The following is a 25,005-nucleotide window of genomic DNA, read 5'->3' as shown; positions in this document are numbered from 1 at the left end:
TCACCCACTCACTCTGAAGTCAAGTAGCTCCAGTCGAAGAGTGTATAAACATAAACATCTATAGTTCATGCAGCAGGGAGAGGGGAAGGGAGCACTGTATTTGATAGTTCAGTGAGTCTCCCTCTTGTCTTGACCATCCTCAACTGTGCTGTATATGGAGTGGAAACGTAATCATGGCAAGGAACTCTACTCACACTAACTCCCTATTGTTATATAACACTGTTCTCCATACAGTGCATTCAGAAAGTATTCAGACACTTTTTGTGACTTTACAGCCTTATTCTAAAATTGATTAAATTCATTTTTTCCCTCATCAATCTACACACAATACACCATAATGACAAAGCGAAAATAGGTTTTCACAAATTTTAGCAAATGGTCAGGGAGGTGACCAAGAACCCGATGGTCACTCTGACTGAGCTCCAGAGTTCCTCTGTGGAGATGGGAGAACCGTCCAGATGGACAACCATTTCTGCAGCACTCCACCAATCAGGCCTTTATGGTAGAGCGGCCAGACGGAAGCCTCTCCTCAGTAAAAGGCACATGACAGCCCGTTTGGAGTTTGCCAAAAGGCACCTAAAGGACTCTCAGACCATGAGAAACAAGATTCTCTGGTCTGATGAAACCATGATTGAACTCTTTGGCCTGAATGCCAAGCGTCACGTCTGGAGGAAACCTGGCACCATCCCTATTGTGAAGCATGGTGGTGGCAGCATCATGCTGTGGGGATGTTTTTCAGCGGCAGGGACTGGGAGACCAGTCAGGATCGAGGGAAAGATGAACGGAGCAAAGTACAGAGAGATCCTTGATGAAAACCTGCTCCAGAGTGCTCAGGACCTCTGACTGGGGCGAAGGTTCACCTTCCAACAGGACAACGACCATAAGCACACAGCCAAGACAACGCAGGAGTGGCTTCGGGACAAGTCTCTGAATGTCCTTGAGTGTTCCAGCCAAAGCCTGGACTTGAACCCGATCGAGCATCTCTGGAGAGACCTGAAAATAGCTGTGCAGTGACGCTCCCCATCCAACCTGACAGAGCTTGAGAGGATCTGCAGGGAAGAATGGGAGAAACTCCCCAAATACAGGTGTGCCAAGCTTGTAGCGTCATACCCAAGAAGACTTGTGGCTGTAAACGCTGCCAAAGGTGCTTCAACAAAGTACTGAGTAAAGGGTCTGAATACTTATGTAAATGTGATATTTCCGGTTTATTTTATACATTTGCAAACATTTCTAAAAATCTGTTTTTGCTTTGTCCTTATGGGGTATTGTGTGTAGATTGATGAGGGAAAAAACAATTTAATCAATGTTAGAATAAGGCTGTAAAGTAACAAAATGTGGAAAAAGTTACGGGGTCTGAATACTTTCCGAATGCACTGTATACACCTATTTCCAATCTTAACTGTCAGCGACAAAAACGTCAAACAGAGGTGGAAGGTTTTTAACTTCACACTAATGCCCCCTAGACATGACCCCCTAAATCTGTCATGCCGATAAAAGCAACATTGTTCACCACACTCCTCCATCACTTCTATGGTCTTTCCTTTCAGCTCTTTTTTGGAGCCCAGTTTTGGAGCCCTTTGCTCTCAGGTGATCCTCCTCCCTCACCTCAGGACATTTCAGCTGTCCCTCAACACCCTCTCCAGGCTGGAGAAGAAGACAGAAGAAATGGAACACTGAAGAAAGTGAAATAAAAGTTCCCATGTAGAGTTCTCCAGTAGGTTTACTAGGCAGAAACATTCGAGGCAAGTTTCAGTGAGCTCTTTGGTGAGATCATGTCATCATAACTACATGTCCCTCCCTAGCCCAGCACTGCAGTCTTACCGGAGACATGGTGACTGACTCTTAAGTAGTGGATGAACCTCCTGGATAAAAGCTGTTGTGGTCAGAATGACTGCTGATCTCTGTCTCGCTCTCCCACTCTGCTTTCTCTATTCCTCTTTGTCCAGTCCAGCCCAACACACACACACACACCACATCAGTCACCACATCAGTCATTGGCTTCATCAATAAGTGCATCGATGACGTTGTCCCCACAGTAACCGTACGAACATACCCCAACCAGAAGCCATGGATTACAGGCAACATCCGCACTGAGCTAAAGGGTAGAGCTGCCTCAAGGAGCGGGACTCTAACCTGGACGCTTATAAGAAATCCTGCTATGCCCTCCGACGAACCATCAAACAGGCAGTGTCAATACAGGACTAAGATTGAATCCTACTACACCGGCTCCGATGCTCGTCGGATGTGGCAGGGCTTGCAAACTATTACGGACTACAAAGGGAAGCACAGCCGCGCGCTGCCCAGTGACATGAGCCTACCAGACGAGCTAAATTACTTCTATGCGCGCATCGAGGCAAGCAACACTGAAGCATGCATGAGAGCATCAGCTGTTCGATTGTGTGATCATGCTCTCCGTAGCTGATGTGAGTAAGACCTTTAAACAGGTAAACATTCACAAGGCCGCAGGGCCAGACGGATTACCAGGACGTGTACCCCGAGCATGTGCTGACCAACTGGCATGTGTCTTCACTGACATTTTCAACCTGTCCCTGACAGAGTCTGTAATACCAACATGTTTCAAGCAGACTACCATAGTCCCTGTGCCCAAGAACACCAAGGTAACCCGCCTAAAGGACTACCGACCGTATCACTCACGTCTGTAGCCATGAAGTGCTATGAAAGGCTGGTCATGGCTCACATCAACACCATTATCCCAGAAACCCTAGACCCACTCCAATTTGCATACCGTCCCAATAGATCCATAGATGATGCAATCTCTATTGCACTCCACACTGCCCTTTCCCACCTGGACAAAAAGAACACCTACGTGAGAATGCTATTCATTGACTACAGCTCAGCGTTCAACACCATAGTGCCCTGAAAGCTCATCATTAAGCTAAGGACCCTGGGACTAAACACCTCCCTCTGCAACTGGATCCTGGACTTCCTGACGAGCCGCCCCCAGGTGGTAAGGGTAGGTAACAACACATCTGCCACTCTGATCCTCAACACGGGGGCCCCTCAGGGGTGCGTGCTCAGTCCCCTCCTGTACTCCCTGTTCACCCATGACTGCATGGCCAAGCACGACTCCAACACCATCATTAAGTTTGCCGACGACACAACAGTGGTAGGCCTGATCACCGACAGCAATGAGACAGCCTATAGGGAGGAGGTCAGAAACCTGGCAGTGTGGTGCCAGGATAACAACCTCTCCCTCAACGTGATCAAGACAGAGAAGATGATCGTGGACTACAGAAAAAGGAGGGCCGAGCACGCCCCCATTCTCATCGACAGGGCTGTAGTGGAGCAGGTTGAGAGCTTCAAGTTCCTTGGTGTCCAAACACACCAAGACAGTCATGAAGAGGGCACGACAACACCTATTCCCCCTCAGGAGACTGAAAAGATTTGTCATGGGTCCTCAGATCCAGCTGCACCATTGAGAGCATCCTGACTAGTTTCATCACCACCTGGTATGGCAACTGCTCGGCCTCCAACCGCAAGGCACTAGAGGGTAGTGCGTACGGCCCAGTACATCACTGGAGCCAAGCTTCCTGCCATCCAGGACCTCTATACCAGGCGGTGTCAGAGGAAGGCCCTAAAAATTGCCAAAGACTCCAGCCACCCTAGTCATAGACTGTTCTCTCTGCTACTGCACGGCAAGCGGTACCGGAGCTCCAAGTCTAAGTCCAAAAGGCTTCTTAACAGCTTCTACCCCCAAGCCATAAGACTCCTGAACAGCTAACGAAATGGCTACCCAGACTATTTGCACACTCTTACAGGGAGTGCTCCTAATCTCAGTTTGTTACCTGTATAAAAGACACCTGTCCACAGAAGCAATCAATCAATCAGATTCCAAACTCTCCACCATGGCCAAGACCAAAGAGCTCTCCAAGGATGTCAGGGACAAGATTGTAGACCTACACAAGGCTGGAATGGGCTACAAGACCATCGCCAAGCAGCTTGGTGAGAAGGTGACAACAGTTGGTGTGATTATTCGCAAATGGAAGAAACACAAAAGAACTGTCAATCTCCCTCGGCCTGGGGCTCCATGCAAGATCTCACCTCGTGGAGTTGCAATGATCATGAGAACGGTGAGGAATCAGCCCAGAACTACACAGGAGGATCTTGTCAATGATCTCAAGGCAGCTGAGACTATAGTCACCAAGAAGACAATTGGTAACACACTACGCCGTGAAGGACTGAAATCCTGAGGCGCCCGCAAGGTCCCCCTGCTCAAGAAAGCACATGTACAGGGCCGTCTGAAGTTTGCCAATGAACATCTGAATGATTCAGAGGAGAACTGGGTGAAAGTGTTGTGGTCAGATGAGACCAAAATCGAGCTCTTTGGCATCAACTCAACTCGATGTGTTTGGAGGAGGAGGAATGCTGCCTATGACCCCAAGAACTCCATCCCCACCGTCAAACATGGAGGTGGAAACATTATGTTTTGGGGGTGTTTTTCTGCTAAGGGGACAGGACAACTTCACCGCATCAAAGGGACGATGGACGGGGTCATGTACCGTCAAATCTTGGGTGAGAACCTCCTTCCCTCAGCCAGGGCATTGAAAATGGGTCATGGATGGGTATTCCAGCATGACAATGACCCAAAACACACGGCCAAGGCAACAAAGCAGTGGCTCAAGAAGAAGCACATTAAGGTCCTGGGTGGCCTAGCCAGTCTCCAGACCTTAATCCCATAGAAAATCTGTGGAGGGAGCTGAAGGTTCGAGTTGCCAAACGTCAGCCTCGAAACCTTAATGACTTGGAGAAGATCTGCAAAGAGGAGTGGAACAAAATCCCTCCTGAGATGTGTGCAAACCTGGTGGCCAACTACAAGAAACGTCTGACCTCTGTGATTGCCAACAAGGGTTTTGCCACCAAGTACTAAGTCATGTTTTGCAGAGGGGTCAAATACTTATTTCCCTAATTAAAATGCAAATCAATTCATATCTTTTTTGACATGCGTTTTTCTGGATTTTGTTGTTGTTATTCTGTCTCTCACTGTTCAAATGAACCTACCATTAAAATTATAGACTGATCATGTCTTTGTCAGTGGGCAAACGTACAAAATCAGCAGGGGATCAAATACTTTTTTCCCTCACTGTATATAGCCTCTTTACTGATATTTTATTGTTGCTCTTTAATTATTTGTTATTTTTCTTCATTTTTCTTTATTGTTTACTTCAGTTTATTTAGTAAATACTTTAACACTTTTTTTTTACTGCGTTGCTGGCTTGTAAGTAAGCATTTCGCGCATGTGACAAATAGAATTTGATTTGATACACCCAGTATCTCTCCAGTGGGCTGTCTGTTCACAGGCCCAGTGGCTGATGACTCAGAGGGTCAATGGACTCCTCACCCATTTTTCTCTCTCGTTCTCTGGTTCTGTTTGTTCTCAGGGTGGACTATCATTGGGGAGTGAATGACGTGATCTCCTCTTCAGTTGGAACAGTCTTGCATTCTTTTAAAGCAACTCCTCACAGACTAATAAAATATCACAAATCCAAGTCTACAACTCAACTCCTCCTCCACTATGGCGACATTCTCTCATGGCCCTCCTCCTTTTCCCCTCTACTTGTCACTAGAACACAAATGAAATGAGTTCAAGACGCATCTTTCTGTCCTTGACAATAACAACTGAAGGGACCAATCTAACGGTTACACTCAACACTCGATGGAAGAGCCTCAACCCAGTCAAACATAGAGCAACACTTGACCATGTATGCATGTGTCCATATCTCAGTCATTCAATGGGCAAACAAATAACAAAAGGTAGAGAAATTACTAACATGGCAAGAGGTATGTGTCGTTCCCCCCTTTCCTTCCTCTGTTCTGTCATTATTCTGTTCCTCTGGATTTTGGAGGAGGGGGGCTGAGAGAAGTCCAATATAAAACCTAGTAGGTAGGACCTTTAACACTGTGAATCATGGCAAGAACAGCTTGAGCAACAGTAGGCCTTTTCCACCTTACATCTATCTTCCTCTAGCCATTTGAGAGCCAATACAATACTCATGTTATCATTCACAGTGCTGCTAGGCAATGGTTTTCAAAGGTGGACCCTAACTTCACTAAATATGAATGAGATATTCAGTGAAGATAGCTTCCTGGGATTAAGAAAACGACACAACACTGGTAATATAAGATAAAATCGAAGTTTATCATCTTATTACTTTTAAAAGCAATAACTTTAAATAAAAATCATTCTGCAAACATATTCACATTGGAAACATCCACAAACCAATTTACATTTACATTTGAGATTGTTTCATGGGAAACCCCTTTAGTTTACTTTTATCGACCAGAACTTATTTTCAACATGAGCAACAGGAATGTAAAATCAAGTAATTGATCAAATGAACGGGAATAGGAACATGAAGACTTTCAATGACAGCCCTGAATGAAACACCAAGCTGATGTGGAACGTGATAATGAGCATAAACAACAGGGAATGTCTCAAACATGGCACAGTCCGGCCTTGAGTACCGTTTGGTTTTTGGAGATAGCATGGGTGTATTATATTATCCTCAAAAACATCACATACTGTACTTTTTAAAATATACATCAATAAATGTTTTACTCAAAGCAATCTGCTAAACGCTTTTAAACATAGTTGACATTCAATCTTTAGAAATACCTAAAAAATAATAATAAACGGTTCAGTTTATACTTTGATCAAGCTGCAATATACAATAAGTAAAATGAGGACCAACAGGTCCTCAATAATCAATAATAATAATCGATAATAAAATACTTTTTGAACTGAGACGTCCATAATTATCAGGACCGTCTTATAACCCTGTCGACCACCCCATGACCACACATAACTAGTGACTGACTAACTATAGTACACACAACTAAAGTGATCATAGTCATCATAAAGACAAAAGGTCAAGAACAGCCTAACCTGTTGAGAATCTAATAGGATGCATTTAAGATTCATTGCATTTCGCGGACTAGGTTTTTACGTCAGTCTACAAGGTTAGGGTTATCAATTTGACTGAACCACTTTCAATGGAGACATGATTTTTAGTCTAGGACCAGCCTTAATCTGTGTGTGGGAAATCGGCCCCAAAAGTCTGATGAGCTGATATTCATATTAAAGTAGAAGTCAGTCAAATTGATAACCCTAACCTTGTAGACCGACGTAAAAACCTAGCGATGATAGTGCAAATATGTCTCCCCACATCAGGTGCTGTTTGTTATTCACATTATACAGATTCAATATTTTGACTGTTTCACAATGAGGGGACTTTGCATTAATAAGAGGGGAACTAGTACCTAAACCGGTCTCCAGATCTATTTTGTTGAAATGCTTTACCTTGGATTTTCATTTCAAACGAAGTCTTAAGTGATGAATGGATGGAAAACAATTCCATCATGACTCCATACAATTACCTTGTGCTTTTCAATTCCCCTCAACTGTGTACAAACAAATGGTAAACAAACTCAAACATGAAATCCCTGAAAGATACAGAATCCAGTCACATATTACAGGGGTGTTCAGTTGAGGCTATAAACTGTGTCCATCCTGGAGCAGCACATACTGCACATAACAACCAATGATGTATATAAACCCTGGATTGCTGATGTTATGTATTGGCCATTGTATTGGCCACATGTCAAAAAACAATTCTATAGCTTCCAAAATCTTTTTTTTTACAATGGAGGAGTACCAAGATGGCTGTGCGGTGGCTTCAATACAACGCCCCTTATCAGTCATCCAGGGTTTATACACATCATTGAAAACAACAGTGTACATAATGCGCGCACACACACACACACTCACACACACACACACACACACACTTCACACAAACTTCTCAGCCGGCAAAGCGCTGGTAAAATGCCAGTTTGACCCTCTCTATAAGGTGGCACAGTTTGATGGCAGGGCCCAGCTTCAGCCCCATACACTCCTGAACTGTGGGCAGGCTCAGCAACAGCAGGGCCTGGCCATCTATCTCCTGTCAACACACAAACAACATGGCTCAGAAAATGAGTGCACTGTGCGTGTGTGTATGTGTGTCTGGTGTGTGTGTGTGTGAGTGTGTCACTCCTACTTGGTCCCTGAATATGCGTGCCAGCGGGGCACAGTCAGTGGTTCTGATGAAGTGGGTCACATCAGTGATGCTCCAGCCCAGAGGACTGCTGTCCAGATGCAGCTTCTCCTGCACCTCCAGCCGCCCACTCTGAGACAGAACACAAACACAGGAGGTTACACATATATAGTTCTAGGATCAGTGTGTTTGTGTGTGTGTATATAATTATGCAACAGCCGCTACCTTAGGTGAGGGGGGCTGGTTCTCATCATCTGAGTAGGAGGGTAAGTGGGGGGGTTTCCTACACTGGCGGGGTCCTTCCCGAGGGCGTGGTTCTGTAGGGGTGGGACAGCGAGAGGCAGGCTGGGACTTCCTCTCTGACACCTCAGAGTCATCCTGCTGCTCTGAGCCCGAGTCCTCCTCACTCAGAAAGTAGTCCTCATCCAGGTCCTCCTCCTCTCCACTACCCTGGGGTGCAAAGAAAGAGCACAGATATGAGTTCGATTACTGGCTCCTTCCATATAAAAGTTGCCCATAAGATTTTTATTTTTTATTTTATTTAACCTTTATTTAACCAGGTAAGCCAGTAGAGAACAAGTTCTCATTTACAACTGCGACCTGGCCAAGATAAAGCAAAGCAGTGCGATAAAAACAACAAGATGCACTGCGCTCTACCCCAAATCCTAACCTTAACCATTAGAAAATCTCTGACCTTGGACCAGTGGTTGAGGGAAACCACTGATTGGCAAGCTCATCCTCATCAGGAGGATGACATCATCCTCTATGAGGAAATAGCAAGCATTTTTTAAACTGTCTGTTTGAGATACCAGTTTGAAGTGCTTTTTCTACAATTTATGCTTTGGCCACAAACAGAGTATAGGTTGAGTCTACAACAATGTTTGGATATGAGTAAACAGCAGTGGAGGCTCCTCAAGACGAGGAAGGGGAGGACCATCCTACTCAGTGAATTTCATAAAAATAAAAATAGTAAAACATTAAAAAAGTTATCCTTTTTAGACAAAACTATACTAAATATATTCATGTCACCAAATAATTGATTAAAACACACTGTTTTGCAATGACTGTCTACAGTAGCCTCAACAGCACTCTGTAGGATAGCACCATGGTGTAGCCGGAGGACAGCTAGGACAGCTACAAAACCTAGGAGGCTCATGGTTCTCACCCACTTCCATAGACTTACACAGTAATTATGACAACTTCCGGAGGATGTCCTCCAACCTATCAGAGCTCTTGCAGCATGAACTGACTGTCACGGATCCCCCCGGTACTGCTGCTCATTCCGTTCACCAGCTCCGGAGGTCTACGTCACCGGCCTTCTAGATGTCACTGACCTGGTTCATTACCACCAACCCCGGACTGTCTTGTCTCATTACGCACACCTGGTTCCCATTCCCCCTGATTAGTACAGTTGAAGTCGGAAGTTTACATACACTTAGGTTGGAGTCATTAAAACTCATTTTTCAACCACTACAGACATTTCTTGTTAACAAACTATAGTTTTGCCAAGTCGGTTAGGACATCTACTTTGTGCATGACACAAGTAATAATTTTTCCAACAATTGTTTACAGACAGATTATTTCACTTATAAATCACTGTATCACAATTCCAGTGGGTAAGAAGTTTACATACACTAAGTTGACTGTGCCTTTAAACAGCTTAGAAAATTCCAGAAAATGATGTCATGGCTTTAGAAGCTTCTGATAGGCTAATTGACATCATTTGAATCAATTGGAGGTGTACCTGTGGATGTATTTCAAGGCCTACCTTCAAACTCAGTGCCTCTTTGCTTGACATCATGGGAAAATCAAAAGAAATCAGCCAAGGCCTCAGGAAAAAAATGGTAGACCTCCACAAGTCTGGTTCATCCTTGGGAGCAATTTCCAAACGCCTGAAGGTACCACGTTAATCTGTACAAACAATAGTACGCAAGTATAAACACCATGGGACCACGCAGCCATCATACCGCTCAGGAAGGAGACGCGTTCGGTCTCCTAGAGATTAACGTACTTTGGTGCGAAAAGTGCAAATCAATCCCAGAACAACAGCAAAGGACCTTGTGAAGATGCTGGGAGAAACAGGTACAAAAGTATCTATATTCACAGTAAAACGAGTCCTGTATTAACATAACCTGAAAGGCCGCTCAGCAAGGAAGAAGCCACTGCTCCAAAACCGGCATAAAAAAAGCCAGACTACGGTTTGCAACTGCACATGGGGACAAAGATCGTACTTTTTGGAGAAATGTCCTCTGGTCTGATGAAACAAAAATAGAACTGTTTGGCCATAATGACCATCATTATGTTTGGAGGAAAAAGGGGAAGGCTTGCAAGCCGAAGAACACCATCCCAACCGTGAAGCATGGGGGTGGCAGCATCATGCTGTGGGGGTGCTTTGCTCCATTCCTCCTGACAGAGCTGGTGTAACGGAGTCAGGTTTGTAGGCCTCCTTGCTCGCACACGCTTTTTCAGTTCTGCCCACACATTTTCTATAGGATTGAGATCTGGGCTTTGTGATGGCCACTCCAATACCTTGACTTTGTTGTCCTTAAGCCATTTTGCCACAACGTTGGAAGTATGCTTGGGGTCATTGTCCATTTGGAAGACCCATTTGCGACCAAGCTTTAACTTCCTGACTGATGTCTTGAGATGTTGCTTCAATATATCCACATCATTTTCCTTCCTCATGATGCCATCTATTTTGTGAAGTGCACCAGTCCCTCCTCCAGCAAAGCACCCCCACAGCATGATGCTGCCACCCCTGTGCTTCACGGTTGGGATGGTGTTCTTCGGCTTGCAAGCATTCCCCTTTTTCCTCCAAATATAACGATGGTCATTATGGCCAAACAGTTCTATTTTTGTTTCATCAGACCAGAAGACATTTCTCCAAAAAGTACGATCTTTGTGTGCAGTTGCAGTTGCAACCGTAGAGCGGCCTTTCAGGGTATGTCGATATAGGACTTGTTTTACTGTGGATATAGATACTTTTGTACCTGTTTCCTCCAGCATCTTCACAAGGTCCTCTGCTGTTGTTCTGGGATTGATTTGCACTTTTCGCACCAAAGTACGTTAATCTCTAGGAGACAGAACGCGTCTCCTTCCTGAGCGGTATGACGGCTACGTGGTCCCATGGTGTTTATACTTGCGTACTACTGTTTGTACAGATGAACGTGGTACGTTTGGAAATTGCTCCCAAGGATGAACCAGACTTGTGGAGGTCTACAATTTTTTTCCTGAGGTCTTGGCTGATTTCTTTTGATTTTCCCATGATGTCAAGCAAAGAGGCACTGAGTTTGAAGGTAGGCCTTGAAATACATCCACAGGTACACCTCCAATTGACTCAAATGATGTCAATTAGCCTATCAGAAGCTTCTAAAGCCATGACATCATTTTCTGGAATTTTCCAAGCTGTTTAAAGGCACAGTCAACTTAGTGTATGTAAACCTCTGACCCACTGGAATTGTGATACAGTGAATTATAAGTGAAATAATCTGTCCAACAATTGTTGGAAAAATTATTACTTGTGTCATGCACAAAGTAGATGTCCTAACCGACTTGGCAAAACTATAGTTAACAAGAAATTTGTGGAGTGGTTGAAAAACGAGTTTTAATGACACCAACCTAAGTGTATGTAAACTTCCGACTTCAACTGTATGTGCCCTCTGTTCCCCATTGTCCTGGTCAATTACTGTCCAATGTCCGTTGGTCCTGTGAGTACATTGTATTACAGTTTACATGCCGCGTAATTGTTATTACGGGTCTCGTCCCGTGTATTATTTAGAGGTTTACACCTCGCTCTTTTGTTTGGGTTACTGCCCTGTGTTATATATTCACGTGTTTGTTTTGGGCTTCATCCACGTCGTTTTTCCATGACGTACCTTATGTTGGGTTGAGTAATAAAACACCCTATTACGTATTCCTGCGCCTGTCTATCAGTATACAACGTGACAATGACGTTGTCTACCCAATCAAAGGATCAGATAATTAATATAGTACTGAAAGCATAAGCTACAGCTAGCTAGCACTGCAGTGCATAAAATGTGGTGAGTAGTTGACTCAAAGAGAGAGAAATACAATAGTTTAACAGTTTTGAACAAATTCATTTCTTAAAAAATGAAGGAGAAGGAAGAGAGAGAGCGAGAGAGATATATATATATTTTTTACTTTCAGTTTCACTTACTTAGCTAGCAAATGCAGCTAACTAGCTAGTTTAGCCTACTCAAACACCCGGCTCAAACAGAGAGATACTATGTTAGCTAGCTGGCTATCACTATCCAACACTTTTAATTTTACTAATTTATTGCCACCAGGGCCCGTCGATGTAACTGCTAAACTGCTTTTTGAACTGCTTACTGACTGTACACTGTAACGTTACTGCATGATTGTAGTGGGTTTACTAATGCGTTAGTTCTATTAGCTATGTTGATTTTAACGTTACTTTAGCTAATATGGTGACAACGATGTAGGCTGTGTGTAGCGGTTATGATATGGTTTGGCTTGGAAAGGTTCTCTCGCCTGGTCACATACAGCTGATGTGTTGTGCATTGAAGTCCACAAGCTAAGGGAAAAGGTGAGAGGAGGAGAGCACATAGAAGCGAGAAGGAATACAACATGGCTGCTATGAAAGTGAACTGTGTTTACGTGTGATCGGGGTGTATTCATTCCACCGATTCTGTTGTAAAATGTTTCTTAAACAGAAGCAAACGGAACGAAACAGGGATTAACATACCTGGATTTGTCCAATTGAAACTCTTGTTCGCAACTGTTGGATTTAGGATTACACCCTAGATCAGCTAGATGCAGGCAAGAGTGTGCAAAGCGGTATTGAATGTGTCACTGTCTGTCCATGTGTCCCTGTCTGTCACCTTACATTTTTCTCTCGACCTGTGTACACCTACGTTGTAAACTTTCATTCATAGGCTAGGTTGTAGCAACCTCATGATGGGTAAAGGGAAAATATGAGTATCACGTAGTAGCCTAAACCTATCGCTGTTACATTGAACTGGGTGAATGGAATATTAATTGACAGTCATCCAATATGCTGGAATAGAAATAAGGCCATGTTCTTGAGAAGAAAAAAAATCATCCTCCCTCATCTTAAACAGCATCAACCGCCACTGGTCAACAGAATATACACTTTTAAAAGTGAGATTTTCACTGGACAGTTACTTTAATGAGTTGAATGTCAGTATATGCAGTACCAGTGGGGAGCAAGCAGGGGTGCTGTCCACAGATGTAGACAGGCGTTTTTTCTTGTGGACAGACAGGGGCTTCCTCTTCTTCCTCCTGCTCCCTTGCTTGGTGCTGCTCTCCAGGTTAGTGTGACCGCCAGGGGGACGGCCAATGCGCTTGGTCTTCTTCTTACCGTAGTAATGAGCTAAAGAGCACATAGACACCAAAAATAATAACAGGAGTGTTATTCATATGATTGTATAGCTAAATATTGATAAGTACATTGTAAATACAATCTGTCTGTGTGTACGTGCATTCGCATGTGTATGTGTAAGGTAGCACGTACTGTATTTAGTCTTGGTGAGCAGGAAACAGTTCTCCGAGCAGTGTTCCAGCACCATGTGAGGTGCGATCAGGTTGGGGCAGCACTCCAGCCTCACACATGTCCTCCTGCAGAACTCAGCCACCTGGTCAGCCGTACGGGAAATCCCCACAGTGGCCCGGTAACTCTTCCCTTTGTACCTACACACCACAACACCGTCCAGAGCAGAATAGGTACAGTGAGGGAAAAAAGTATTTGACCCCCTGCTGATTTTGTACGTTTGCCCAGTGACAAAGAAATGATCAGTCTATAATTTTAATGGTAGGTTTATTTGAACAGTGAGAGACAGAATAACAACAACAAAAAAACGCATGTCAAAAATGTTATAAATTGATTTGCATTTTAATTAGGGAAATAAGTATTTGACCCCCTCTCAATCAGAAAGATTTCTGGCTCCCAGGTGTCTTTTATACAGGTAACGAGCTGAGATTAGGAGCACACTCTTAAAGGGAGTGCTCCTAATCTCAGCTTGTTACCTGTATAAAAGACACCTGTCCACAGAAGCAATCAATCAATCAGATTCCAAACTCTCCACCATGGCCAAGACCAAAGAGCTCTCCAAGGATGTCAGGGACAAGATTGTAGACCTACACAAGGCTGGAATGGGCTACAAGACCATCGCCAAGCAGCTTGGTGAGAAGGTGACAACAGTTGGTGTGATTATTCGCAAATGGAAGAAACACAAAAGAACTGTCAATCTCCCTCGGCCTGGGGCTCCATGCAAGATCTCACCTCGTGGAGTTGCAATGATCATGAGAACGGTGAGGAATCAGCCCAGAACTACACGGGAGGATCTTGTCAATGATCTCAAGGCAGCTGGGACCATAGTCACCAAGAAAACAATTGGTAACACACTACGCCCGCAAGGTCCCCCTGCTCAAGAAAGCACATATACAGGGCCGTCTGAAGTTTGCCAATGAACATCTGAATGATTCAGAGGAGAACTGGGTGAAAGTGTTGTGGTCAGATGAGACCAAAATCGAGCTCTTTGGCATCAACTCAACTCACCGTGTTTGGAGGAGGAGGAATGCTGCCTATGACCCCAAGAACACCATCCCCACCGTCAAACATGGAGGTGGAAACATTATGCTTTGGGGGTGTTTTTCTGCTAAGGGTACAGGACAACTTCACCGCATCAAAGGGACGATGGACGGGGTCATGTACTGTCAAATCTTGGGTGAGAACCTCCTTCCCTCAGCCAGGGCATTGAAAATGGGTCGTGGATGGGTATTCCAGCATGACAATGACCCAAAACACACGGCCAAGGCAACAAAGGAGTGGCTCAAGAAGAAGCACATTAAGGTCCTGGAGTGGCCTAGCCTGTCTCCAGACCTTAATCCCATAGAAAATCTGTGGAGGGAGCTGAAGGTTCGAGTTGCCAAACATCAGCCTCGAAACCTTAATGACTTGGAGAAGATCTGCAAAGAGGAGTGGAACAAAATCCCTCCTGAGATGTGTGCAAACCTGGTGGCCAACTACAAGAAACGTCTGACCTCTGTGATTGCCAACAAGAGTTTTGCCACCAAGTACTAAGTCATGTTTTGCAGAGGGGTCAAATACTTATTTCCCTCATTAAAATGCAAATCAATTTATAACATTTTTGACATGCGTTTTTCTGGATTTTTTTGTTGTTATTCTGTCTCTCACTGTTCAAATAAACCTACCATTAAAATTATAGACTGATCATGTCTTTGTCCGTGGGCAAACGTACAAAATCAGCAGGGGATCAAATACTTTTTTCCCTCACTGTACACCCATTAATACGGTCTGTCAGAGACCAATGTGGCAAAGAGCATCTCTCCCAGGTCCTGCATCCAGTATGATGATTATGGAGCAGAGAGAATGTATATCCTCAGTGTCACTCGACTACTACCATGTACAGTAGTGTTATGGTGCATACATAGTGACCAAGAACAAAGTAACTCTACCGCGTACAGAAACTGTATGGATTAGTGTGTGTACTGTTTCTCATTTTATCACAATACTGTACCATAAATAGTATAATCTAAACAGTCATGATATCACTATCATTTCACTGTTGTTATGGTGTATACTGTGGTCTGTCCACTGACTTGGCCTGAAGCATCGCTCCCTGGCTCTGCATATAGCTAATGATCCCTATAAACAGTGTGAGTGTATATCATCATGTAACGTTAGCGTTATTCTAGTGTTATAGTGTGGTGGGTAGACTGACTTGGCCTTGAGAGTCTCTCCCTGGCCGTGCCCCCTCAGCTCTGGGTCCTGCTGCAGCTCCCTCAGCACCCGGCTGGGCTTGTAGGCTGAGCTGATCAGTAGAGTCAACACCTGGACCACAGGACAGGAGAGGATACAGGGGGGTTAGAAGTACACACTGTAGGATACAAGGTAGGGTACAGCACAGAAGATGATGCATCTGTATGGGGATAATAGTGAGTTGCCATCTACAGTAGTGCGTGTGTTAATAATAATGAATAATTAATTACATTTGTAAAGCGCTTTTCATTATATAGAATAATCTCAAAGTGCATAAAATAAAAAATAAAAACCAAATAAATAAATATTGACACCTAGACAGGGCAACTGACACAAAGAACACAGCTGACACTACAAGAGACAAGGACACCAAGGAGCACAGCTATCAACTGAAAGCCTTCCTAAAGAGAAAAGTCTAGGCCCCTTTTAAAGGAGCCCAGAGTCTGTGGTGCCTTCAGGTGGTCCGGGAGGGCATTATAGAGGCTGGGGGGCGGTCGAGCTGAAAGACCCATTCCCCAAGGAGCGGAACTGCGTGTAGGAGCAGGCTATTGCTTGACCAGAGGGTGTGGGTGGGGTTATGGAGGGAGAGCAGTTCTTTACATTTACATTTACATTTTAGTCATTTAGCAGACGCTCTTATCCAGAGCGACTTACAGTTAGTGAGTGCATTCATTATGTTTTTTTATATATTTTTTTCATACTGGCCCCCCGTGGGAATCGAACCCACAACCCTGGCGTTGCAAACGCCATGCTCTACCAACTGAGCTACATCCCTGCCGGCCATTCCCTCCCCTACCCTGGACGACGCTGGGCCAATTGTGCGCCGTCGCATGGGTCTCCCGGTCGCGGCCGGCTACGACAGAGCCTGGATTCGAACCAGGATCTCTAGTGGCACAGCTAGCACTGCGATGCAGCGCCTTAGACCACTGCGCCACTTGGGAGACATGGAGGGGCATCTTTGAGATAAGGAGAGCATTGCCATGAATACACTGGAAAGTCAGCAGGAGGGTTTTGAATTCAATCCGGAATGAGACGGGGAGCCAGTGCAGAGATGTCAGTATAGGGGTGATGTGATGGTGTTTCCGCACTCTCATCAGGATCCTGGCAGCACTGTTCTGAATGTATTGGCGCTTCTGGAGACTCCTGCCAGGGATCCTGATGAAGAGTGCGTTGCAGCAGTCCAGCCCTGAGGAGATAAAGGCATGGATGAGCTTCTCTGCATCAGACTGTGTGAGGCTGGGACGGAGTTTGGCATTGTTCCTGAGGTGATAGAATTACGCTTTACACAGTTGTTTGATGTGACTGTCAAAGGTCATGGAGGAATTAAGCTTTACACCCAGATTGGAAACTGAGGGGGAGAGAGGGATGTTCTGTCCTGCAATGGTGAGGGCTGGACCTGGTGGGGGGGTGCCAACAAGTAGGGCCTCGGTTTTGCTGCAGTTCAGTTGAAGGACGTTTTGCTTCATCCATTTCCTCAAGGCAGGTGTTCAGATGGGCACATGCATCAGAGGGACTTGGGGCAGTTTTTACATACAGCTGGGTGTCATCAGCATAGCAGTGGAATGGGATTCCATGCCGGCTAACGACACGATCGAGGGGGAGCATGTACAGAACGAACAGGATGCGTCCAAGAACAGATCCTTGTGGTACACCGCAGGGGCCTGGACCCACCTAGCGACACATACTCAGTCCTGTCTGAGAGGTCGGAGTGGAACCAGCTCAGAGCTGGTCCAGACAGTCCGATGGTGTCCAGGAGATGTTCCAGGAGGATGGGGTGGGCGACCGTCAAACCCTGCGCTCAAGTCCAGGGGGATCAGGATGAGCCTGCATCAGCAGGTTGTGGGTGACCCTGAGTAAGGCCGTTTCAGTGCTGTGGGCCGGCCAGAAACCTGACTGGAACTTCTCAAATACTGTAGGTTGTTCAGATTGAGATGGTCCTGGAGCTGTACAGCAAGCACTTTTTCCAAAACCTTGGAGAGGAAGGGGAGATTGGATATTGGCCTGATGGCCTTGATATTTTTAGATAGAGGAGCTGGCAGATGTGTGCTGCTCTCTCTCTCACCTCTTTCAGCACCAGGACACAGTTGCCGGGGCCGATGCTCTGGGGCAGCTCAGCGATGCGGCCCTTGTTCAGGTAGGGGCCAGAGAAACAGAGGTGGTTGAAGAAGATCTTTGGGCAGCTGTACTTCCCGTTACCCTGAGCTGCTGACACAGACACGCACGTCATACGCATTATTTTTTCACAAATTATTTTTCACAAGGAATTACACTCACCGCTCTCTGATTGGCTCAGATCCTGCTGCCTCGCTGCATCAGGGGGCGTGGCTTTAAGTTGAGATCTGCCATCAGATCAAACCCAAATACACATACAGTTAGAAATAAAAGTCACAAAGTTGGTTAAGACTAGAGGAAGTAAGTTTTTTACATTTTTATACCCACTCTCGCTCTCTGTAATATGCAAGGTCTGCAAAAACTCACTGCTTCTCTGGTTGCAACACGGCCACACGGCTCTTCTTCTGAGCTGCAACAGAAGAGGTCAAAAGTCAAAATCTACACCTGCCAGTAACCGTCAGATAAAACACTGACATAGACCAATCGCCAAAATGGACAGGAGGGTCTTGTTTGGAGCCTGACCTGTAGGTTGAGAGGGATGTTGGAGTCGGTAGCCGTTACTCTCACACCAGCTGACTGGAAAGATGTCCAGAGAGTCCACATGCGTGATGACATCAGGCAGAGTCTGCTTCAAACCTGGGGAGAACACACAGAGCAGAGGGAGGAGGTTATGAGTGGCTGAACACATTAACACTATGTAAATAGAACAACACTGAGTATTCAGGTAGCTGAAATTAACACCCAAAATGGACTTGGTCATAGTGATAATATTCACAAGATCAACATCCTTCTCATCCTTCCCTAAAAACCCTTACATCTCTACAACCCAGCACTTATTCTCCTTCCTCCAGCTGTTCTGTTCTCACCTTCTAGACCCAGCCAGATGTGCTGACCTCTGACCCTGGTTACAGTTGCCACGTGGACGTACTCAGGAGAGACGGGATTCACCGCCTCCAGCCTCATGGACTCAACAAAGTCATGATCACTCTGCTCCTGGAGGAAAAACACTTGTCTGAGTGGTGTGCGTGTGTGTGTGTGTGTGTGTGTGTGTGTGTGTGTGTGTGTGTTTGTGTGTCTCACCACAGGGAAACAGCTCTCTGGCGCTCCCTCTGCTCCACACTGTTTCAGGTAATCCGCCCAGTCAAAGTCCTGACCCTGGTAACCTACACACCCACATACCCAGGAACACAGTCAAATCTGAGATCCATTTCACTGGTGACTGCAGTACAGTGCCTGAGATGAGTCTATTCCAGAGGTGGGACGAAATCACTATTATTCAAGTCACAAGCAAGTCACAAGGTCCGAGTCTCAAGTCGAGTCCCAAGTGGAACCGGTCGATTCTCGAGTCAAGTTCAAGTTGTGCATTCTAAGAGCAAGTCGAGTCAAGTTTTTTCAAGTCAAGTTAAAAATAAAACTTTATACATTTTCTTTAGGCTAGCAGACAGCCCTTTTCATTATTTTGTCTACAGCATATTTTGATTATGAAATAGTTAATTTAACAACAAATACCAAACGCAAGCTTCATGAGTAAATGATCCATTTCATGCAATTTTGACATACCAAAAGACCAGTAGGCCTATGTTAGTCATTGTTGATTGATGCCCCATTACATTTTAGTCATTTAGCAGACGCTCTTATCCAGAGCGATTTACAGTTAGTGAGTGCATACATTATTTTTTTATTGTAATTTTATTTTTCATACTGGCCCCCCCGTGGGAAATACTGGTGAGCTTGCAAAGTAAACCTTGATTATTCTTGATCACCAAACAATTGTTAGAGCTGCATATATATTTATGGCAATCCTCTCTCCCTACAATTTGCCGTTTGTGCTGCAGCCGATCCTATAGCTGTACAGAAAATCAGCCATCTGTTCACTAGCTTAGTGGTTCTCAAACGTTTTGACCCGCGACCCCCAAAAAGGAGTGTTTCAAAGCTTGCGACCCCCAGTGCATGCACATGCACGTGCACACAATTGCTGTGAAGATGTTGCCTTTCATTACAGATATAAATGGTGCTGCATTTAAAAACACAAGATACACCTGCACTTTGAGTCCAGGCAAGCAGGATCATACGGCCTACCTGTATGCAGCGGAGGTTGCAGGATCGGATGGAAAGCATGGTTTGTCTGTAGACTTTTTCTTCCTCACAAATATCGGAATTAATTCGCCAGAATATGTTACATCTTCATCCCATGAGTATTGATGTTAGAACTATCTCTAGCCAGTAGGCCTACCCACCACTGAGGTATATAATTAACCCACCCAAACTAGGCCTATCTGAAATATCCAGGTAGCCTATTGTTCTGTCAAAGATATGTCGGTAGCAGATTGCTAAACTGTATTTTATATATATATTTTTTTAAGTGCCAGGCAAAACCTTAGAAAATGAAACAAGTGCTTTCTGGTCATTAATCTGGATATGTACGCCCGCCTTTGTGCGACAATGCTGATGACTGGTCATTGGTCAACAGTCAAGATGCACAACTTTTTGGTTCTGAAGCACAGATTAGATGTTTTTGAAAGAAGAATTCCGTGCAACGCTGTAGGCCTATGTTAGTGGCCAGATTGAATAAGCAAAGGCATAAATATAAAATACAAATGGTAGGCTATACAGTGCCTTCAGAAAGTATTCACACCCCTTGACTTTTCCCACATTTTGTTGTGTTCCAGCCTGAATTTAAAATGGATTAAATTGAGATTTTGTGTCACTGGCCTACACACAATACCCCATAATGTCAAAGTTGAATTATGTATTTTCAAATTTGTATAAATTAATTAAAAATGAAACGCTGAAATGTCTTGAGCCAATAAGTATTCAACCCCTTTGTTATGGCTAGCCTAAATAAGTTCAGGAGTAAAAGTGTGCTTAACAAGTCCCATAATAAGCTGCATGGACTCACTCTGTGTGCAATAATAGTGTTTAACATGATTTTTGAATGACATACAATTATCTGTAAGGTCCTTCAGTCGAGCAGTAAATTTCAAACACATATTCAACCACAAAGACCAGGAAGGTTTTCCAATGCCTCGCAATGAAGAGCACCGATTGCTAGATGGGTAAAAGTTTTTAAAAAAAGCAGACATTGAATATCCGGAGACTGTGCCAAAAAATTAGTGACAAAACGTTACAAAACCCTGGCCAGATAATTTCAAGTCATCAGTCTCAAGTCAATGTCGAGTCCCGAGTCTTGACGCTCCAAGTCAAGTCTGAAGTTATTTTATTTTATCATTCAATCTGTGACTCGAGTCAGACTCAAGTCCAAGTCATGTGACTTGAGTCCACACCTCTGGTGTATTCTGCCTTACCTGGAGGGGGACTGAGGGGTACCCCATTTTTAAGGCTCCAATGGACAGGGAAGATTCCGGTGCTTCCATGGTGACAGAGGAAGGATGAGTCAGGCCCCGCCCCCTCACTGTCTCCCTGCAGGCTGTCCATCTGCACCAGGAAGTACTTGTCGCTCAACACCTGGGGGACACAATGATGACATCACTGTTATAGCCCCATACAACTAGGGGCAACCTACCACACACTATATGTAATTGATAAAAACTGAAGAAGATGGATGCTGTGTGTGGGTGCAGTGGGGATGTTACCGTGGTGACCAGGGGCCTCATTTATAACCGTTGTGTAAATGTAACACTAAATATCTGTGTGTGCCATTTCTGAAAAGACTGCGCATGCACCAAAATATTTAGATTTATAAACTTGGCGCATGCCATACATACCCATGTTTCCCGTTATAAATTAGACCTGTCGTGAACGAGCATTATAACTCCACCTGAAAACTGCCCATCATTCACCTTCTATGGTGACAATAACGCCCTTATTTGCTGTATACTTTGGAAGTTTTGGAATTAGGCCAAGACAGTATCTAAGGAAATAGCAATGCATGGCAAACTTAGGGGGGTGGCAGAATGTTTTATTTTGCAGTGACTTTTGCTGTATCTGACCATGTCTGAAAGACCAAACCAATTACACATTGTTGTGGACCTGTAAACAGATCGTTTGAATTCAATAATGTTTTGCATTTACTTTTTCCCAAACCTAAATATGCTGCACTGCCCGCAAATTCTGAAACATTGTCTACTCTGAAGAAAATGAAAACTACAGTAGGCCTACTACTTACAGTGGTAGCCTACACACTTCAATGCAAAAGTGTTTAACGTCTGTTAAACTCTACTGTATGTTAGAAACTTCTCCCGCTTTCGGATGCAAAAACTTGAAATTATAATATATAATAGGCGCAATGAGAGATGCGCATGGTCATTTGTTGTTTGGCTACTTCGGAAATATGAACTCGTCATGGCCAGAAAAGGTGAGGAATTTATTCTGCAATGGTTACGATATATGCATTCTGTTTATAAATGAAATATCAAATCAAATTATTGTCTACTTGAGAAATTGTACATTACAGTATTCAGACGTACAGTGGGGGGAAAAAGTATTTAGTCAGCCACCAATTGTGCAAGTTCTACCACTTAAAAAGATGAGAGAGGCCTGTAATTTTCATCATAGGTACACGTCAACTATGACAGACAAAATGAGAAAAAATTTTCCAGAAAATCACATTGTAGGATTTTTTATGAATTTATTTGCAAATTATGGTGGAAAATAAGTATTTGGTCACCTACAAACAAGCAAGATTTCTGGCTCTCACAGACCTGTAACTTCTTATTTAAGAGGCTCCTCTGTCCTCCACTCGTTACCTGTATTAATGGCACCTGTTTGAACTTGTTATCAGTATAAAATACACCTGTCCACAACCTCAAACAGTCACACTCCAAACTCCACTATGACCAAGACCAAAGAGCTGTCAAAGGACACCAGAAACAAAATTGTAGACCTGCACCAGGCTGGGAAGACTGAATCTGCAATAGGTAAGCAGCTTGGTTTGAAGAAATCGACTGTGGGAGCAATTATTAGGAAATGGAAGACACACAAGACCACTGATAATCTCCCTCGATCTGGGGCTCCACGCAAGATATCACCCCGTGGGGTCAAAATGATCACAAGAATGGTGAGAAAAAATCCCAGAACCACACGGGGGGACCTAGTGAATGACCTGCAGAGAGCTGGGACCAAAATAACAAAGCCTACCATCAGTAACACACTACGCCGCCAGGGACTCAAATCCTGCAGTGCTAGACATATCCCCCTGCTTAAGCCAGTACATGTCCAGGCCCGTCTGAAGTTTGCTAGAGTGCATTTGGATGATCCAGAAGAGGATTGGGAGAATGTCATATGGTCAGATGAAACCAAAATATAACTTTTTGGTAAAAACTCAACTTGTCGTGTTTGGAGGACAAAGAATGCTGAGTTGCATCCAAAGAACACCATACCTACTGTGAAGCATGGGGGTGGAAACATCATGCTTTGGGGCTGTTTTTCTGCAAAGGGACCAGGACGACTGATCCGTGTAAAGGAAAGAATGAATGGAGCCATGTATCGTGAGATTTTGAGTGAAAACCTCCTTCCATCAGCAAGGGCATTGAAGATGAAACGTGGCTGGGTCTTTCAGCATGACAATGATCCCAAACACACCACCCAGGCAACGAAGGAGTGGCTTCGTAAGAACCATTTCAAGGTCCTGGAGTGGCCTAGCCAGTCTCCAGATCTCAACCCCATAGAAAATCTTTGGAGGGAGTTGAAAGTCTGTGTTGCCCAGTGACAGCCCCAAAACATCACTGCTCTAGAGGAGATCTGCATGGAGGAATGGGCCAAAATACCAGCAACACCGTGTGAAAACCTTGTGAAGACTTACAGAAAACGTTTGACCTGTGTCATTGCCAACAAAGGGTATAAAACAAAGTATTGAGAAACTTTTGTTATTGACCAAATACTTATTTTCCACCATCATTTGCAAATAAATTCATTAAAAATCCTACAATGTGATTTTCTGGGAAAAAAACTCTCATTTTGTCTGTCATAGTTGACGTGTACCTATGATGAAAATTACAGGCCTCTCTTGCACAATTGGTGGCTGACTAAATACTTTTTTTCCCCACTGTAGTAGCCTACAAACGTCAATGGAAAAGGTGAACCGTCTATTCTACATTAAACTGTGCTTCGGAACAGATCGCATAGAGTAAAATACTTAAAATAGCTTATCTATTTACTACTGTGAAGTGGGTCCAATTAAAAGAGAGATGGGACGAATGGTAGCCTATCCTAACTTGTTGTAGGCCTACAGGCTATTTCGCAAATATGAAACCATCACAGTCAGAAAAGGTGAGGAATTTATTCTATAATGATCATGGAAATTAAATAAATAAATAATAGGAAATACAGTTGAAGACGGAAGTTTACATACACCTTAGCCAAATACATTTAAACTCAGTTTTTCACAATTCCTGACATTTAATCCTAGTAAAGATTCCCTGTCTTAGGTCAGTTAGGATCACCACTTTATTTTAAGAATGTGAAATGTCAGAATAATAGTAGAGAGAATGATTTATTTCAGCTTTTATTTATTTCATCGCATTCCCAGTGGGTCAGAAGTTTACATACACTCAATTAGTATTTGGTAGCATTGCCTTTAAATTGTTTAACTTGGGTCAAACGTTTCGGGTAGCCTTCCACAAGCTTCCCACAATAAGTTGGGTGAATTTTCCCCCTTCTGATAACCAGGTGGCGAATCGCATCTCTGCATGTCTGGCCGACATATCAGTATGGATGACGGATCACCACCTCAAGCTGAACCCTGGCAAGACGGAGCTGCTCTTCCTCCCGGGGAAGGACTGCCCGTTCCATGATCTCGCCATCACGGTTGACAACTCCGTTGTGTCCTCCTCCCAGAGTGCGAAGAGCCTTGGCGTGACCCTGGACAACACCCTGTCGTTCTCCGCCAACATCAAGGCGGTGACCCGATCCTGCAGGTTCATGCTCTACAACATTCGGAGAGTACGACCCTGCCTTACACAGGAAGCGGCACAGGTCCTAATCCAGGCACTTGTCATCTCCCGTCTGGATTACTGCAACTCGCTGTTGGCTGGGCTCCCTGCCTGTGCCATTAAACCCCTACAACTCATCCAGAATGCCGCAGCCCGTCTGGTGTTC

General features: G+C 44.3%; 1 protein-coding gene across 1 annotated transcript in view; it reads right to left on the bottom strand.

The window, feature by feature from the left end:
* Window positions 1-7,820: 7,820 nt before the first annotated feature.
* The window catches only part of LOC311138598 (scm-like with four MBT domains protein 1), a gene marked incomplete at its 3' end in the record, with an annotated part of 28,321 nt that continues 11,136 nt past the window's right edge, over window positions 7,821-25,005 (bottom strand). Inside the window, exons 9-21 of the mRNA XM_084173351.1 lie at window positions 21,255-21,414; window positions 19,030-19,112; window positions 18,816-18,942; window positions 18,472-18,585; window positions 18,316-18,358; window positions 18,112-18,176; window positions 17,900-18,039; window positions 15,800-15,909; window positions 13,570-13,745; window positions 13,253-13,428; window positions 8,280-8,504; window positions 8,058-8,186; window positions 7,821-7,961 (exon numbers count right to left, since the gene is read on the bottom strand). Coding sequence (XP_084029477.1) covers window positions 7,821-7,961; window positions 8,058-8,186; window positions 8,280-8,504; window positions 13,253-13,428; window positions 13,570-13,745; window positions 15,800-15,909; window positions 17,900-18,039; window positions 18,112-18,176; window positions 18,316-18,358; window positions 18,472-18,585; window positions 18,816-18,942; window positions 19,030-19,112; window positions 21,255-21,414 — 1,689 coding nt within the window. The remainder of the gene's footprint in view (window positions 7,962-8,057; window positions 8,187-8,279; window positions 8,505-13,252; window positions 13,429-13,569; window positions 13,746-15,799; window positions 15,910-17,899; window positions 18,040-18,111; window positions 18,177-18,315; window positions 18,359-18,471; window positions 18,586-18,815; window positions 18,943-19,029; window positions 19,113-21,254; window positions 21,415-25,005) is intronic.

The sequence above is a fragment of the Coregonus lavaretus genome (genome assembly GCF_964263955.1).
Source record: "Coregonus lavaretus genome assembly, chromosome: 12".
Taxonomy (NCBI): Eukaryota; Metazoa; Chordata; class Actinopteri; order Salmoniformes; family Salmonidae; genus Coregonus; species Coregonus lavaretus.
The sequence above is the reverse complement of the archived record's forward strand: the minus strand, read 5'-3'. Positions and strand labels throughout refer to the sequence as shown.